Below are 15,508 nucleotides of genomic sequence, written 5' to 3'. Positions count from 1 at the left end.
CATTGAAAACCCTCTTTGCTGAGAGGCTACAGCCTATGTTCGTGGTACTGGTGGCCGGCCAGTGATGCTCAGTGGGGAATCTCTGAACCCCGTGGTGCCACTGCCTGTAACTGGGAGCTGGAATCCTCGCTGTTGCACTGGGAGCGTCACGGTCCCCTGCACCTGCGTCCTGGCCGATTCGGCACACAGCTGGGCTCCAGGGGGCCCGGGCTCCCTTCCTGGGCGCTGGCCTTGCCTGCAGTGCCCTGGGGATGCCCGGCGTTGCCAAGGCTTGTGGGTGACATTGGGCCAGGGCAGCTGCCCTTTTCCCAGGGCTGGGATGTCCCAGGCTGAAAGCCAGGCTGGGCTGTGAGAGGGGCTTGGCCCGACTCATGGCCCAAGGTTCCCAGATAGCAGGAGGGTGGCTCTCTGGTTGGGCAGGCCTGGGGGTCTGGGCGGGGCTTGGGGGTTCCCAGGGGATGTAAAAAGGGACCCCACAGCAGGTGCTCCACCTCTCCCTGACTGCAGCAACATGGCCTTTCTCTGGCTCCTCTCTTGCTTCGCCCTCGTGGGGGCTGCCTTTGGTGAGTGTCGGGCCTGGGGGTCAGTCAGGCCTAGGAGGAGGTTGGGGAGGACATCCCTAGCCCCCAGTGGCTTTACCGCCTGGCCCCATCAGAGGGGTCAGAGGGGCTCTGTCCGGAGCGAGCCCTGGGGCCCAAGACAGAGATCTGAGTCCCCTTCCCTGCTCCTTTGGGCCTCACACCCAGACAGGCAAGCTGAGGCTGCAGGGAGGAGAGGCGTCCCTCTGGGGCTTCCTGAGCCCTCACAGGAGGGTGGAAAAGAGTGATCTGCCCCCGCTGGGGTCTGAGGCCCCAGGAGTGGCTGAGGGTGGGTACTGTGGGCAGAGTAAGGATATGGTCGCAAGGGAACCCCCAAGGCCTCCACCCTGGGGATTTTATTTATTGTGTCAGCCACTTGCTAAGTATTTTGTTTCCTATTAAAAAAAAAAAAGAGGAAATAGTAAAAAATGCAGAAAACAATGACATCCATGGACCGACCATCCGGATTTAACGAATGTTACCATTTCGCACATTTGCTTCAGGTATTTCTTTTTAAAACATAAAATAGATTCAGCTAAACTCCCCTGCTGCCACCTCCCCCGGGAACGTGAACTCTATTCTGAACTTGCTGCGTATCATTTCTGTGCGAGGTTTTACAAATTTACTACAGATTGATAAATCCATAAACAATGGATGAAATTTGTAGAAACTTAAACAGTATCTACTCCACGTCAGTTTTACAAAGTGCCTTTTTCCACCCATGCAATGTCGCAGATTTGTCCCTGATGATGGGGAGACCCAGCTAGTTCACGTTAGTCACTGTAAAGTGCTCAGCTGTGTGAATACATCACTGTTTATCTTCTAGCTTTTTCGCCAAAAAAAAAAAGATGATGATGACATGTTCTGGTGATAATCTCCCGCCAGTAGTCGGTGGCCGCCCCCAGCCCCCCAGGGGCAGGAGGCAGTGCTGGGTGTATAGCAGGGCCCGTATGACCTCCAGGCGCCTGGCCTGTCGTCGGGGCTGCACCCGCCAAGCTTCCCCCACCAGGGCCAAACCGGAACCCCGGGGCCAGTGCTGAGAATTCGTCTGGTCCTGAGCAGGCGAACGCGTCCTGGGCATATCAGTACATCTGTCTTTTCTCCTTGTTCTGGGACAATTCAAGTTGTTTGTTTTCTGTTTCCTCAACGTGTCCTTGTATGGTGTGTCATCAAAGTCTCGTTTTATTAAGTAATTAAGAAACTAGAACTCTGTACAATGAGTTTCTCTGGATAGAGAATTCAGCGTGAGCGAGCACAGCTGTGGAAAAGGTACCATTTCACACCCGCATCAGCAACGTGTCAGAGTTCCCAATTCCCCGTTGACCTGGGGGTACCCGATTTTAATTCCACCCCCTTTGCCCAACCAATGTACCAGTGAATCTGACCTGTGAGGTCAGCATTGTTTTCTCTGAGTTTACTGAGGGGAATGAGCTTTGAGGGTTCAGTGACTGGCCTGAGGTCCCGCAGCCAGGAGGGGTGGGCCCAGGCCTGGAGCCAGGTGGTCTGGTTTCTCTGCTTGTTTCCTGCTCCTTCAGGCAGGCGGCCCTGGGTGGCAGCAGCCACATCCCTCCATCCCTGGAAGGTGACTGGGGTCAGCAGGCTGCATGTGGGGGATCCTTGAGCCTAGAGGTTGGGGGGGCACCAGGAGGAGTTTTCTAGAGGAGCAGGGAGTGTGGCAGGGGGACCCTGTGCTGGCCTGGGCTGAGGTAGAAACCAGAACTTCTGCAGGCTGGCTCCCGGCCTCAGCCCTTTTTCACCCTCCCCCCCACTTCCAGGCTGCGGGGTCCCAGCCATCCAGCCCATGCTGAGTGGCCTGTCCAGGATCGTCAATGGGGAAGATGCTGTCCCTGGCTCCTGGCCCTGGCAGGTGTCCCTGCAGGTGAGGGGGGATTCTGCGTGCATGGTGGGGGACACCCTGGGGTACTGGCCCGGTTCCGGGCTGCTGGCCTCCAGCCAGCACTGACCTCCACGTCTTCCTCCAGTACAGCTCCGGCTTCCACTTCTGCGGCGGCTCCCTCATCAACGAGAACTGGGTGGTCACCGCAGCCCACTGCAGCGTCACGTGAGGGCCCCAGGCTCAGGGCTCCGCTTTCAGCTACGTGGGGGGCAGAGGCAGGGAGCCTAGAAAGTGCTCAGTCCCTAACCCCCACGTGATTCCTCTAGGACCTCCCACCGGGTCGTCCTTGGGGAGTTCGACCAGGGCTCAAGTCAGGAGAACATCCAGGTCCTGAAGATTGCCAAGGTACGTCCAGGCCCTGCTAGCCCAGCCTGGGAGGCTCGGCCTAGAGGCTGGGGGTGGGAGCAGGAGGAGGAAGACCGTTTGGCTGCTTGAGAGACAGGAGACGAATGCGGATGGGGCCGGCCTCAGGATCCTCCTTCTGGCCTCCTGTGGGTCTGCTTCCCCTGAACGGGCCGCCAGGAAAGGAGTTTTTCTCCTTGAAACCTGCAGATGGCTGATTCATCCTAGGGCCTCATGTCGTCCTTCTGGCCCCGCCCCCAGGTTGTCAAGAACCCCAGTTACAGCTCGCTCACCATCCGCAATGACATCACCCTGGTGAAGCTGGCGTCCTCCGCCCGCCTCTCAAACACCGTGTCCCCCTTGTGCCTGCCCAGCGCTAATGATAACTTCCCCGCCGGGACACTGAGCGTCACCACGGGCTGGGGCAAGACCCAGTACGACGGTGAGCACCACGTGGGCTTTCCACCCGCGAGCTGTGTCTGGTGTGGGGGCTGCCTGAGCAGCAGGAGTCTCCAGGTGGGGTCCATATGGCTCTTTTTTTTTGGGGGGGGGGGGATCTAAATTCCAATACAATCATAAATCTATTTCTTTATTTTAAACCCTCTTAATTAAAAGCTTCGCAAACACGAATAAAAACGAGGTGGAGTAGTGATACACTTGAACCGTAAGTTGAAGAAACACCTACAAATAACATTCCATCATATGTTATGGATATCATCAGTATAATAACCATCGTATGTCCCGCTCACCACCTGCGTTGAGTGCCGCAGCGTCCTACGGCCAGCCCGGCCTTTTCTCCAGGCCTGGGGCGGGGGGGTCCAGCTCGCCATGAAGTCTGGGCTGCGAGTCAAATGTCCAGGGCTGGTTCGGGCCCTGAGAGCGCGGCCAGCATCTCACCGTCCCCGGCTGCTCGCTCTGCCTGCCTGCCTGTCCTCCTCCAGCGTCCTCCATTCTTCTGCCCAGGCCACGGCTCGCCCGGCTGCTCCTTTAACTGGACAGAAGCAGCCAGGAAAGGGCAGCAGGGGGAGGGTGCTCCCTCGTCGGCCGCCGAGGGTGGCGGGTCCCCTCCAGGGTCTCCCGTCAGGAGGACGCGGAGCCCCTTGCCTGGAAAGGGAGACGAGGCCCCTTCGCCCACCACACGGCGCCGGGGCTGGCAGGGCAGGGCTTGTTTGAACGACTGTGCTTGAAGCCGAGTCCCCCCGCCTGGTGTGGACCCGCAAGGGAACTGAGTCCCACAGGCGCCGCTCAGGTCTAAGGGGAGGGGCGGAGCTCGGTTTCCATGGTCACCGCGATGGTGAAGGACCAGGACCTGGAAAGGCCAGGGCAGGACTCCAAGCCGTCCCCGGGCCCTTCCACCTGGGGTGGGCTGGGTGGGAAGAGGGGCCCTGACCCCACCCGCTCTGTCCCTCCAGCCAGCAAGACCCCCGACAAGCTGCAGCAGGCGGTCCTGCCCCTCCTGTCCAACACCGACTGCAAGAAGTACTGGGGCAGCAACATCGCCAACTCGATGGTCTGCGCTGGCGCCAGCGGCGTCTCTTCTTGCATGGTATGTCCTCACGGCAGGGTGGCACCGTGCCCACCCTCACTGACCGTGCCCCACCCTGGTCTGGCCAGGAGGGCCACTCCTTCCTGCCACGACCTGTTAACCTTGCTCCCTTCCCGGTGCCCTAGCGAAAGGCAAGACCAGCACTAACAGATGCCCCCGGAGGGCTCGCTCTGGCCGGGCGTGGGCGGGGCTTCCCAGGGGTCTTTAACCCCCACCACCCCCCGGGGGCTGGCTGTTTTCGGCCCATTTTACAGACGATGGTGAGGCTGAGAGGGTAAGCCACCTGCCCCAGGCCCTCCAGCTGTAGGTGGCAGAGCTGGGGCTGCCACTGTACCCGATCTAAGTAGCTGTGTATGGCCTGAGCCCACACTCCTCATTTCTCAGCCCCGCCCTGGACTCGGCCAGGTCAGGGCACACTAGGGCGCTGGCACCCCCTTTCAGGCTTGGACACAAGTCCTTTCTCCTCCTCAGGGCGACTCTGGTGGCCCTCTGGTCGCCCAGAAGAATGGAGCCTGGACCCTGGTGGGCATCGTGTCCTGGGGCAGTTCCGTCTGCTCCACCTCCACGCCTGGTGTGTACACCCGTGTCACCGAGTTCGTATCCTGGATTCAGCAGACCCTGGCTGCCAACTGAGCCTGTGGTTCCTGCCATCCCAACCCGGAGAGTCCCCAATAAAAGTAGCTGTACTGAAGCACTGACTGCGTCTCTCTCTGTGGGCCTAGGGGGCTGCAATTGTCCACGTCACCCACCAGGGGGCGGTGTTACAGCTCCCTTTCCAGGCTACAGGTACCCGGGCACCCCCTGCCTTCTCTGGAAGCTGTCTTTGTAGCTCATGCTCCCTGTTCAGGACTCCACCCTGGGGTAGAACTCAGGTGCTACGTGCCGGAGCCAGCTTGGCCCATGGAGCTTTCTAGAAGGCAGGAGTCCTCGACCAGGCTATGCAATCCATAGCTCTGAAGGCTGGGGGTTGGGAGGGGTGGAGGGGGGCTGTGGAGGTGGTCTTCCTATTGCCCTCAGCTCCTCGCCGGCACAGAGTTTCTGCACAGCCCATTTACCCTGAGGGCACCTGTACTAGCTGTCAAGGGTGGGCCTGGGGCAGGCATCCATTGCCCCAAAGCACTGGACTTGGGGGAGAAGCAGACACAATTCTGTTCATTTCCCATTTTCTCCTCCCACAGCCAAGCCCACAGCCTCTGCCGTCAGTCACACGATGACCACACACAACCCCAAGTTCAAATCATCCTTTCCTCTCGCAGCTTTCTCCTTATCTCGTAGTTTCCCTCTAGAGTTCCCACAAGGGTGGTCTTGGGGAGGCAGCCAGGAGGCCACACTAACCAGGCGTCTTGGTAGGAGTGGAATTTGGCTCCTTCTGCATTTCCCTTTGAGTATTTTCCCCAATATCTTTCTCTGCCTGGTGAAGTTTTAGGTGTTCTGAGAGTGAGTCATAATATGTTGACATTAAGGTGGCATACGATTTAATTACTAAGGACATGAAAAAAGCCAAAATAGCTAAACCTGATGTGGAGAATGAACATGTGAAAGGGAGAAAATAAAAATGAGAGAGCAGCGTTGGGCAGAGGAGTGGGCTTGAAGAAAACTATTAAAAATATTATTCAAAGCCCAGTCTTTCAGGGAACACTCAGCACTTCTGGGGCGGGAGGGGGGGCGGGGAGGGGGTCTGAAACTCAGAGAGCAAAGGACTTGTATTTTATAACTACGTCAAAACTATTCACATAAAAAAAGGAGTAGCAAGCACAAACCTGGTTATTTTTTAAATTTCTAGCAAGACCTGTCTTCTCTGCCGATCACCCACTCCACCAGCCTCGTGGAGTCTGGAAAACGCAGTCCTGAGATAAGGTTGCCACCTGGTGGCCAATGTGAAAACCGCATGGCTGTGCCTCGCCTCTGGCTTGGTCCTAACCCAGCCCTGTACAAAACATAACGTGAGCCACAGGGGTGATTTTAAATTGTCTAGTAGCCTTCCTAAAAAACAAAACAAAACAAAAGGCAAAAGAAATAGGTGAATTAATTTTAATATATTTTATTTAACCCAATACATCCAAATACTATCATTTCAACATGTAATCAATGTTTTAAAATTCTTCAGGGTATATTTTACATTCTTTTTCTCGTACTAAGTCATTGAAATCTAGCAATTTGCACTTACAGCACATCTCAATCAGGATGCGACATTTTTATCAGGAATACTTGATCTGTGTTTAAACTTCATAAAAATTACAGTTGAAAAAGTCGATTTACATGCCCCAGTTGTTCCAGATATACTTTTTTCCAGCTAGGTGTTGTACCGAAAAGTATAGTCAAGCACAAAGTTTCAAGACTAATTGGGAGTGCGTCCCAGTTTGCAAACAGACCCACCCTAGAGCAGGGTCTGCTTCCTAGGCCCTGCTGAGGCTGCCCCACATTCCGGGTCTGAGTTAGACCGTGTCTGGCACAGCGCATGCTCCTCATCTCTCCGTCCACAGATGAACTTGCTTCCTGCTTAACTGAAACATCTGAATTGATCTGAAGAGAATGTTCACCATTCCCTGGTCGATGGTCAGCCAGCACCTGTGCGCACAGTCCAGTCGATGCCGTGACGAGTTGTGATTAGTCCCTCCAGGAAAGACTTACACCCCAGCTGCTGGGAGTGTTGCCAGCAGACAGCCCTCAGCTGTCAGTCCTCTCTGGGAATTTCCTCAGCTGAAGAGAATCATCTTGATCATGGTCATGCCTCCTTTCTGGGCGGCCCACATCCCTGGTTGGTCAGTGGGGTGTTTAAAGGCCCAGTTTCTTCGCCTAGACTTGGGACAGTGTTGAAGTCCAGTTTCTCCCTCTGTTCGACCCTATGTCCATTCCTTCCCTTCCAGCATGTCGATCCCGGGAGTACTCCCTGATAAGCATCCTGCATGCTAATCTGCATCGCAAAGTCTGCCCCCTAGGGAGCTCGCACCATGACCATTGGGATCAAGAGTGGGGCCTGCCTGGTAGCGCAGCGGTTAAGTGTGCACGTTCTGCTTCGGCGGTGGGGGGTTCACCAGTTCAGATCCCGGGTGCGGACACGGCACCGCCCAGCAAGCTGTGCTGTGGTAGGCATCCCACGTATGAAGTAGAGGAAGATGGGCACGGACGTTAGCTCAGGGCCAGCCTTCCACAGCAAAAAGAGGAGGATTGGCAGATGTTAGCTCAGGGCTAATCTTCCTCAAAAAAAAAAAAAAAGAGTGGGACCTTAAAAGCAGATGCTAGGATGGGATTCCGGTGCTGGCCCACTGACTCCTGGCTGGCAAGGAGGACCCTTCACCGCTGGTAGGGGGAGCACAAGGTAACAATGAAATTGTTAAAACCTCCACCACTGATGGACTTGGTTGGTGTTCTGGTGGAAAAGAATTCACTTGTGGGTTCCATATACCAGGAGTTTGAGAAATATGGAGGGAGGGAGAAACTGTAAGGACAGTGAAATTGCTTGGCTGTTGCTAAGCACGACTAAGTCTTCGAAGAAAGAAAAAACTCAGAGTGATTTGTAGGTGATCAAAAGCTCAGTGTGAAAGCCAGAGAGCTTCCTTAGGAGCACAGAAAGAGGCTCGCGCCTCCCGCGGGCACATGGCGGAGAAAGCTGGGGATGGGGTCCAGGACTTAGCATGGAGCAGCCAAGCTCTGCAGGTTAAACTCTCAACTTTGACAGGTCTGCTGTGCCAAGGTCAGGGCCCTGGTTAGGAGGAATTGGGGCCCTGCAGGACAACAGGCACCCCAGCTTTGGCCCACACCTCCACTCTGGCTGTGATGCTAAGAGAGGATAGAGACCATATCCCAAGGGAGCTGAGGGTGCGGGCAGGGGCCAGGTGAGTCTGGGAATGGACGCTGAGAGTGCTGAGTCAAGGGGGCACAGAGCATAAACTGGATAAGGGGGGGTTATTGCTGTGGCAGCACTCTCCCACGATATAGATTTTTAACACCCTGGCCAGGCGCCCAGGGGATAGTGCCAACACGCTACCGGGAGGGCTCCTAGAAGCATAGAAACAAGCAATGGACCACTCTAAGTGAGGTAGAGATGCTAGAACTACTGTGTCAGACAGTGGAAGAAGGGATTATAAGGCTCAGAAGTGGGCCCAGCAGAGCAGATGCGGTCTGAAAGGCAGAGCGCCCGCTGGACGGCTGCTCTCCGGGAAGACCTGGAAGATGCGCCCATCTACCCATCAGAAGGAGTGTGCTGGTGAGAGGGGACCCAGCACGGCTAAGAAGCTCCTCTGCCGCTCCTCTCTCTAGGCCAGGGTGGGTGGTAGGAGACGCTGCTACAGAACCGAGCTGCTGGTGGCAATGTGCTGGGAGCCCGAGATAGTAGGGGCCAGGTGGGTGCAGTGACCATAATGAGCGGCATCAGGGTCCTGCCCCGCAGAGTTCTGGAGATGGTTAGTAGGGCCGAGCAACCCTGGGGCAGAATAGATGGACCACTAACAGGGCACCGTTCCATCCGTGTGATCAAAGGAAATCAAGGATGGTGATGGGCGGGCTAAGCTGCCTCTGTAAACAGTCTGGCACTCTGCGGCCGCTCAGGTCTGTGTCAGGCCTTCTCCACCTCAGTGCGTGTTAGATGCTCCCTCCTCCATGCTCCCACGGGGCACCTAATATGCCCCTCTGTTAGAGGCTGATTACCTCCACTGGGCTCACCTGTCTCCTTGACCATCTCCAACTGGCTTGTGGGCTTTGTGGGGCAGGAGCTGTTCCTCTCTGAATCCCACAGAATAGTGCTCTCAATCGCAAGAGGAGTTCTCAAGCCCGGGGTGGGGAGGTGGTCTTCAACCCACCTGCAGTGTCGCGTGGGGGCAGCCTGCCTCTTTATCTAGTTGTGTGGCTGCCATGTGCTTATTTGATGTAGCCGTCTTTGAAGTGGATGCCTCGGCAATCAAAAGTTTGTCAAGCACTTGCATCACAATCCAAAAAGCCGATTGTCTGGGCTTACACTACCATCCACACTGTGACACGGAGGCCTCGGAGTCCATGGTGAGGACATTAATAGCCTGGGTAGCAGATCTGTTAAAAGTTAGGGACAGGACACATCGTAACCGAGACAGTACATATCTCAATAGGGTTATAGTAATCAATCCTATAATAGTTATACAGGCAGCAGTCTGAAATCCAGTCCATAGCCACTGTTCCCAACTTGAAGGGTCCCATCATGAAAACAGAGCAACGACCTCAGGGTCCCTGGGAATCTGTTCAAAGATTTGGGTAATATTGTGGAATATTTTAACATCTTGGCCATTTGGGCAAGTGGCAAGGTCTCTGACATGGTGACATGTCCCTGGGTGTCATCTCCAGTGTAGGAAGCATAGGCATCTCCAGAGGTGAACTCTTGGGCTGGGACGACGTTGTCTGAGACAGTGATGAGTCCATCTCACTCAGGGCTGAGGTCCTCTGGAGTGGTGGCCACCCAGGGTGTGGGAGACCCTCCCATGTCGCTATCCAGTTGGGGTATTCGTCATGGGCTGGGGGTAGGCTGCCTGCCATAACCTGGAGGCTTCCCTGAGGACCGAGGTGCCCAACTGGTGCCTGCAGCTCGTGGAACAAATGAAGAGCTCCCTGGGGTCATCAGGGGTGCGTTTGGTTACAGAGCCGGCAGCTGCCCTTTCAGTTCCCAGAGGAGTTCAGCTAAAGCCCATCAAGAGTCTGGGCACTTCATATCCCAGGCTCAGGGAGATCTTACGGATGCTGTTTAGGCATTCCTGGGGCCACCCCGTGAGGGCAATGGACAAATCAGATTGGTGTTATGTGCTGGAAGCCAAAGGGCCAGTTAGCTTGTAGCAATATTTGGTGTACAGAAATTGGGGGGCAAATGTCATTTGGACTTCCTTCTGGAGGGCCCATTGCCTGAAGGGATTCAGTCTCTTTGAGGCCCAGACTCGGGAGCAGGCTTCCAATAGGCCTCTCCTACATTCCTGGCTTTTCCACCCCAGGGGGCAACTGCAGGCAGGGGTGGTGGTGTTCCAGCACTGGGTCTGTGTGATAGTTACTCTCGAGGGGTCTACCAGGAACCCTGTCACCCAGCCATACAAGGCAATAAGAACAGCCACAGCTGTAGAGAGCATTGACACCTGATGAGCGTATGGTGTGTTCCTTCCAGCTGAGTTACTTATATATTGAGTAACTGCTGATGGCGGTTGCTCTGAGAGAAGGTTGTGGGTCACCCTGTCTCACATAGGTGAGGCCACGACTTGTTGCTGTCTCGCTAAACTCTCATCTCTGAGTATGGCTCACATGTACCAAGTGGAGAGTTTCTTTCCCTCTTTCAGACACCCCAACTGTGCCACTGTTTGGTTCCGGGTGATAATTTCTACTTATCGTAAATTAGGGGAATTTAGTCTCATTAGCCAGCCTGTGGCCACTATATTGGGGAAGAATGGCTGGCACAGAAGTGGCTCCTTTTGGAGAGTCCTCACCGTTGTCAAGGTTTCCAGAGAAATGATCTCGCACTAACCTGATGGGCTTCTGGCCTGGGGGGCACTCAACAATGAGGGGATCATATTGGATTGTCCACCCTGAATCTGGTCGCCAGCATGAAGCAGATGGTGAGATGATCAAAAAATCATAGTGGAAGAGGGAAGTGGAGTCAGGGGACAAAATAAAAAGGACATCATCTTGGCATGTAAAAAGCGTGAGGACTGCCAGAGATGACCAAGAATGGAATTTGGGGGGCTGAATAATAACTGGTATGTGGGGTATGAAGGCCCAGGGGGCAAGAATCAAGCAAGATGAGGGGCTGGGGCAAGAGTTGGATCCATCTTGGGGATCATTTGCCTGAAAGTAACATGAGGAGAGCCTCTTTAAGAGGCCATGATGACGTCGAGGAGGCCCACCCCTGGATGGAACCTAGATGGACTTTCCGAAGACTGTTGTGTGGGAGAGCCCACGGTGGGCCTCCTGAGAGGTGAAATGGGTACCCTGGTCAGAGTCGGTAATGTCTGGTGACCCAAAGGGAACAGAGTAAAAGTGGTAAGGAAAGAGATGATCTGTTTTGAGGAGGACTTCTGGGTGGGGGTCGCCAAGAGGAGTCCCCCGTAAGTATCCATGATCATGATGGCGTATCAGGAAGCCCCAGCAGGAGAGGGCAGTGGCTGAGGAAATCAACCTGCCAGTGGGAGTGTGGCCAGTCTCCCCGGGGAACATGTCCCCATCTGGATAGTCTCTCTTGTTTGGTTTGGGAGCAGAGAAGGCACTCATCTATCACAGCCGGGGCTGTGGTGGAGGACAGGGGCAGTCCCCTCACTTGAGTCCAGGTTGTTAAGGCAAGAATTCCCTGAGCACCAGAAGTCGCGTGGGAAGGGCAGGGACCCTGAGGCGTCTGGATGGGGTGGAGTGTGGAGGGCTTAGCGAGGGAGTCTGCAATATTGTTGACAGTGGCTTCTGGGGTAGGGAGGTTAGTGTGTGCAGAAACATAACAGTGATGGCAACTGGGACCCTGCTAATTCCTTCCATATCTGGGTGCCCTAGATGGGCTTGCCTTGTATGAGAAAATCGTCCTTCAGCCTTTGGCCAGACCAAACCGCAAGGTCCTTAGCAACAGCCTAGGAATCTGAAAACGTGGAGCTGCGAAAGGCCCCATTGATGGCCTCCTTAAGGGCTGAATGAACAGCTACAAGTCCTGCCATTTGGGCTGAGCTGGGAGCACCCTCCCTGTCTGCAGAGGGGCCTGGGGCTGGGCGGGGGGAGATGCCGCAGTCCTCCAGCAGCTGCATTACCTATAGTCGTGGTGCTGCCATCGGTTAAGAAGGGGCCCCCAGGTAGCCAGAGGAGGAGGATATAGGGGCACTGCTGTCACTTCCTCAAGGCTCTCGGGCAAGGGGCTGAGAGTGGGAGAAACCACATCTTCCTGTAATTTGGAAAGGTTTTTGACATCAGGTTTAGCCCTCTCCTTTTTATTTTTTTTTAAAGATTTTATTTTTTTCCTTTTTCTCCCCAAAGCCCCCCGGTACACAGTTGTATATTCTTCGTTGTCGGTCCTTCTAGTTGTGGCATGTGGGATGCTGCCTCAGTGTGGTTCGATGAGCAGTGCTGTGTCCGCGCCCAGGATTCGAACCAACGAAACACTGGGCCGCCTGCAGCGGAGCGCGCGAACTTAACCACTCGGCCACGGGGCCAGCCCCGGTTCAGCCCTCTCCTGAAGGTACCATTTTCATTTTACCATGAGGCATCAGTGGCCACGCAGAGCTTCTGCTGGGAGGCCTCTCTAACCTGGGGCATTCTAGGAACTTAGGCAGAGTTGTTCTTGGGTAGGGGTTGGTTAGGGCCTTAGTTTCTATAAGAGCCCAAGAGGATGCCAAGAGCTGGCATTCAAGGAGAGTGTATTGGGCTGCTGCTAGGGGTATACACTTAGTCCAAACCCCATAGAAGCCAGATAGGCTCATATTTGTTCCAAAGACTCCAGGAGGCATAGTCAGGTGTGGCCAAGGACTCGCCTCAGGACTGTGGGGGAGGTGGGGGGTGGGCACGGATTAGAGGTGAGGCTTGCTGGACAGCCTGCCAGGCAGCTTCCAAAGCACACTGTTGGGTTTTGTCCCAGTGGCAGGTGGAGACTTGAGTGTGTTTGCACAGACAGGGTGAAGACTTAGTGAGAGAGGAGGGATGTGTTGCCTCCAGGACATGGAAAGAACGTGTATGTGTTGTGCCTGAGTAGAGGGGGTGATTTAATGGTGAGTAACTGATGTTTGACTGTTGGGGGATTTCTCAGCCCTTAGAGGCCTTGGATCTTGTGAGGCGAGGGTGCCAGGCACGTTGGTGTAAGTGGTTTATGAGAGTGTGCAAATCTACCCATATTGTCTCCTCAGAGGCCCTCAGCATGTTATCAATATAATGCCCAAAACAGCACTTTTCCAACTGTGAGGGATTTGAATTGTGGTGGCCTGGTCCTGTGAGATTATGGAACTGTTTAAATATCCCACCAGGAGCTTCATAAATGTGTGCTGAGCCTCTTAAAAAGTAAAAGCAAACTGGGCCTGGGATTCTCCTGCAATGGGAACAGAACAGAACATATTAGCTAGGCCAGTGGCCATGGAGGACACTCTTTGGGCCTGTTGTGTGTCCTCAATCAGTTCTATAATATTAAGAATTGGAGTCTTGGGGGTGGACCCCTCAGTCTAGTGGTTTGGTTTGGCGCATTCTGTTTCAGTAGCCCAGGTTTAGTTCCTGGGGGCAGACCCACATCACTCGTCAGTGGCCATGCTATGGTGCTGAGCCACATACAAAATAGAGGAAGACTGGCACAGATGTTAGCTCAGGGAAGATCTTCCTCAGCAAAAAAAAAAAAAAAAAAGAATTGGAGCCTTAATCGGGGGAGCATGAGCACTGAGTTTCCATGGTCAATGGTGAGCCACCACTCATTAGTGGCTGGCTTAAGTACTGGCCAAATGGGGCTATTAAGAGGGAAGATTCTGGACTTGCTGATTCCCATGTTTTTAAAGATGGGCTAGGCTCTTAGTGTCCTGTTTAAGGTGGTTTTGGGGAGTGTTTACCATCTTGACCTAGTGATGAAGTGTCCCTGGCATCCATTTGGTGAGTCCTACCAGGAAGGTCAAGAGCTTGGGCTTATTCCATGTGCCATGGCATCGTGTCTATGCATCCATGCCTATAATAGGGAAAGAAAGAGTCAGGGGTCCACCAGAGGAAGCTGTTTGAGGTGAATGGTCCCAATAGTTACATCCGAATGGGTTTGTACACCTTTGATTGTTTTTACCAGCAATGTCCCATACGTAGAAGGACTTCCTGTTCAGGAATTTAGAGTGATTCTTGGAATGACAGTGACTTGGGTCCCAGTGTTTAATAGGGCCAAAAAGGACTGTGGATTTCTATTGTCCCAATGGATTACCAGAGTGGCATGGAGGTGACTGTCCCCAGGAGGTGGGACAAGCCCTGGGGGCTGCCAATTTCCTAGGGTAGGGGCTTACGTGGCTGCCAGTCCTGGAGGTTAGGGAAGGGGGCAGAGGGAGTAGCAGGGACAGGCTTGGGGTCAGAGGGCAGCTGTGCGGCAAGAAGGTAGACAGCAGAGGGGGGCTGTGGCTGGACGAATGCAGGTTTCAGGGCCTGGGGTTTAGAGACTGGCTGTCCAGAGATCACGTGGTGAGGAACCATGAGTTTTCATAACTCCTAGTAGAAGTTTGCCTGTGTATTCCCATAAGGGGCAAAATTAGATCGGGGGTTCACTGGGGAGGGAGTTAGGGTCCTTTTCCACTGAGGGAAATTTGTTCAAGGGAGACCCTTCCAGAAGTGGCAGGAGTGGAGGTGTTATTGCCTGAGGCGGGTGGTCATCTGCCTGCTGCAAGACATGCCAAAGGTAGAGAGGCAAGGTGGTAGGAAGAGAAAGGGTTTTATTATAGCTTGCTAGCAAGGGGGAAGATGGCTGACTAATGTCTGAAAGAACTATCTTACAGAACAAAGACTATAGGCCAGTTATATAGGGGGCTGCTCTCCGGGTGGGGGAGGCATCTAGTCTCTGGGTTGGGTGGACATCTGGTCTTAGTTCCTGATAATCTTTTGTTTTATTGGATATGTGTCAGAGACTGGAGCAACACCCTATACCCTGAGCTTTCAGTTGTCATTGATGATGGCTGTCAGCATAGACTCTCTGCCCGGGGGTCATCACATTCTTAAGGAATTCAAAAGAACAAAGTTATCAAGTTATCATAGCTGGGAGGGGCCATAAAATCTACAGAGCATGTATATCTCCTGGAAGGTGCATATCCAGCTGAGTTAGTTAATCAGAGGTCAGTCAAACTTACAATATGGTTTCTTTTTTACAATATGGTTTCCCTTACATCAACCTTGTGCTGAGCCAGTATCAGAGGGACATGAGCCTGAAGTATCTGGGCATCTGGGTGGGAAACTCTTCCATACCTGGCAACCATATCAATGCCCTCTAGTGCCTTTTGGATGGTTTTGGCAGTCCCAACAAAATGTAGTAGTGCTGCCCTGTAATTAGGGGGAGCACCCTGTAAAAGGAATTCTCTGGACTCAGGGTCAAATTGGGCATCCTCAGGATTGCAAGTGTAGAGAGGGTAATTTGGGTCAGTATGGTCATGGAAATAATAAACCCATTTGTGATATTGTGACTTATAATAAGAAATATAGGGGCTGGCCCTGTGGCCGAGTGGTTAAGTTTGC

At 53.9% G+C, this 15,508-nt stretch overlaps 1 protein-coding gene across 2 annotated transcripts; it reads left to right on the top strand.

Annotated features, from left to right (window-relative positions):
- Nucleotides 1–431: 431 nt before the first annotated feature.
- On the top strand, nt 432–5,061 carry LOC103553048 (chymotrypsinogen B-like). 2 transcript variants are annotated; one of them, XM_070613905.1, is made up of 7 exons: nt 432–563; nt 2,354–2,457; nt 2,561–2,640; nt 2,742–2,820; nt 3,079–3,259; nt 4,230–4,363; nt 4,835–5,054. In XM_070613905.1, exons 1-7 carry the CDS (start codon nt 512–514, stop codon nt 4,994–4,996), a joined length of 792 nt encoding a protein of 263 aa, XP_070470006.1. In that variant the 5' UTR covers nt 432–511; the 3' UTR covers nt 4,997–5,054. The 2 variants fall into 2 exon arrangements, with proteins under 2 accessions (XP_070470006.1, XP_070470007.1); XM_070613906.1 differs by lacking the exon at nt 4,230–4,363 and having other exon boundaries at nt 4,835–5,061.
- Nucleotides 5,062–15,508: the final 10,447 nt, after the last annotated feature.

The sequence above is a fragment of the Equus przewalskii genome, chromosome 3 (assembly GCF_037783145.1).
Source record: "Equus przewalskii isolate Varuska chromosome 3, EquPr2, whole genome shotgun sequence".
Taxonomy (NCBI): Eukaryota; Metazoa; Chordata; class Mammalia; order Perissodactyla; family Equidae; genus Equus; species Equus przewalskii.
The sequence above is the reverse complement of the archived record's forward strand: the minus strand, read 5'-3'. Positions and strand labels throughout refer to the sequence as shown.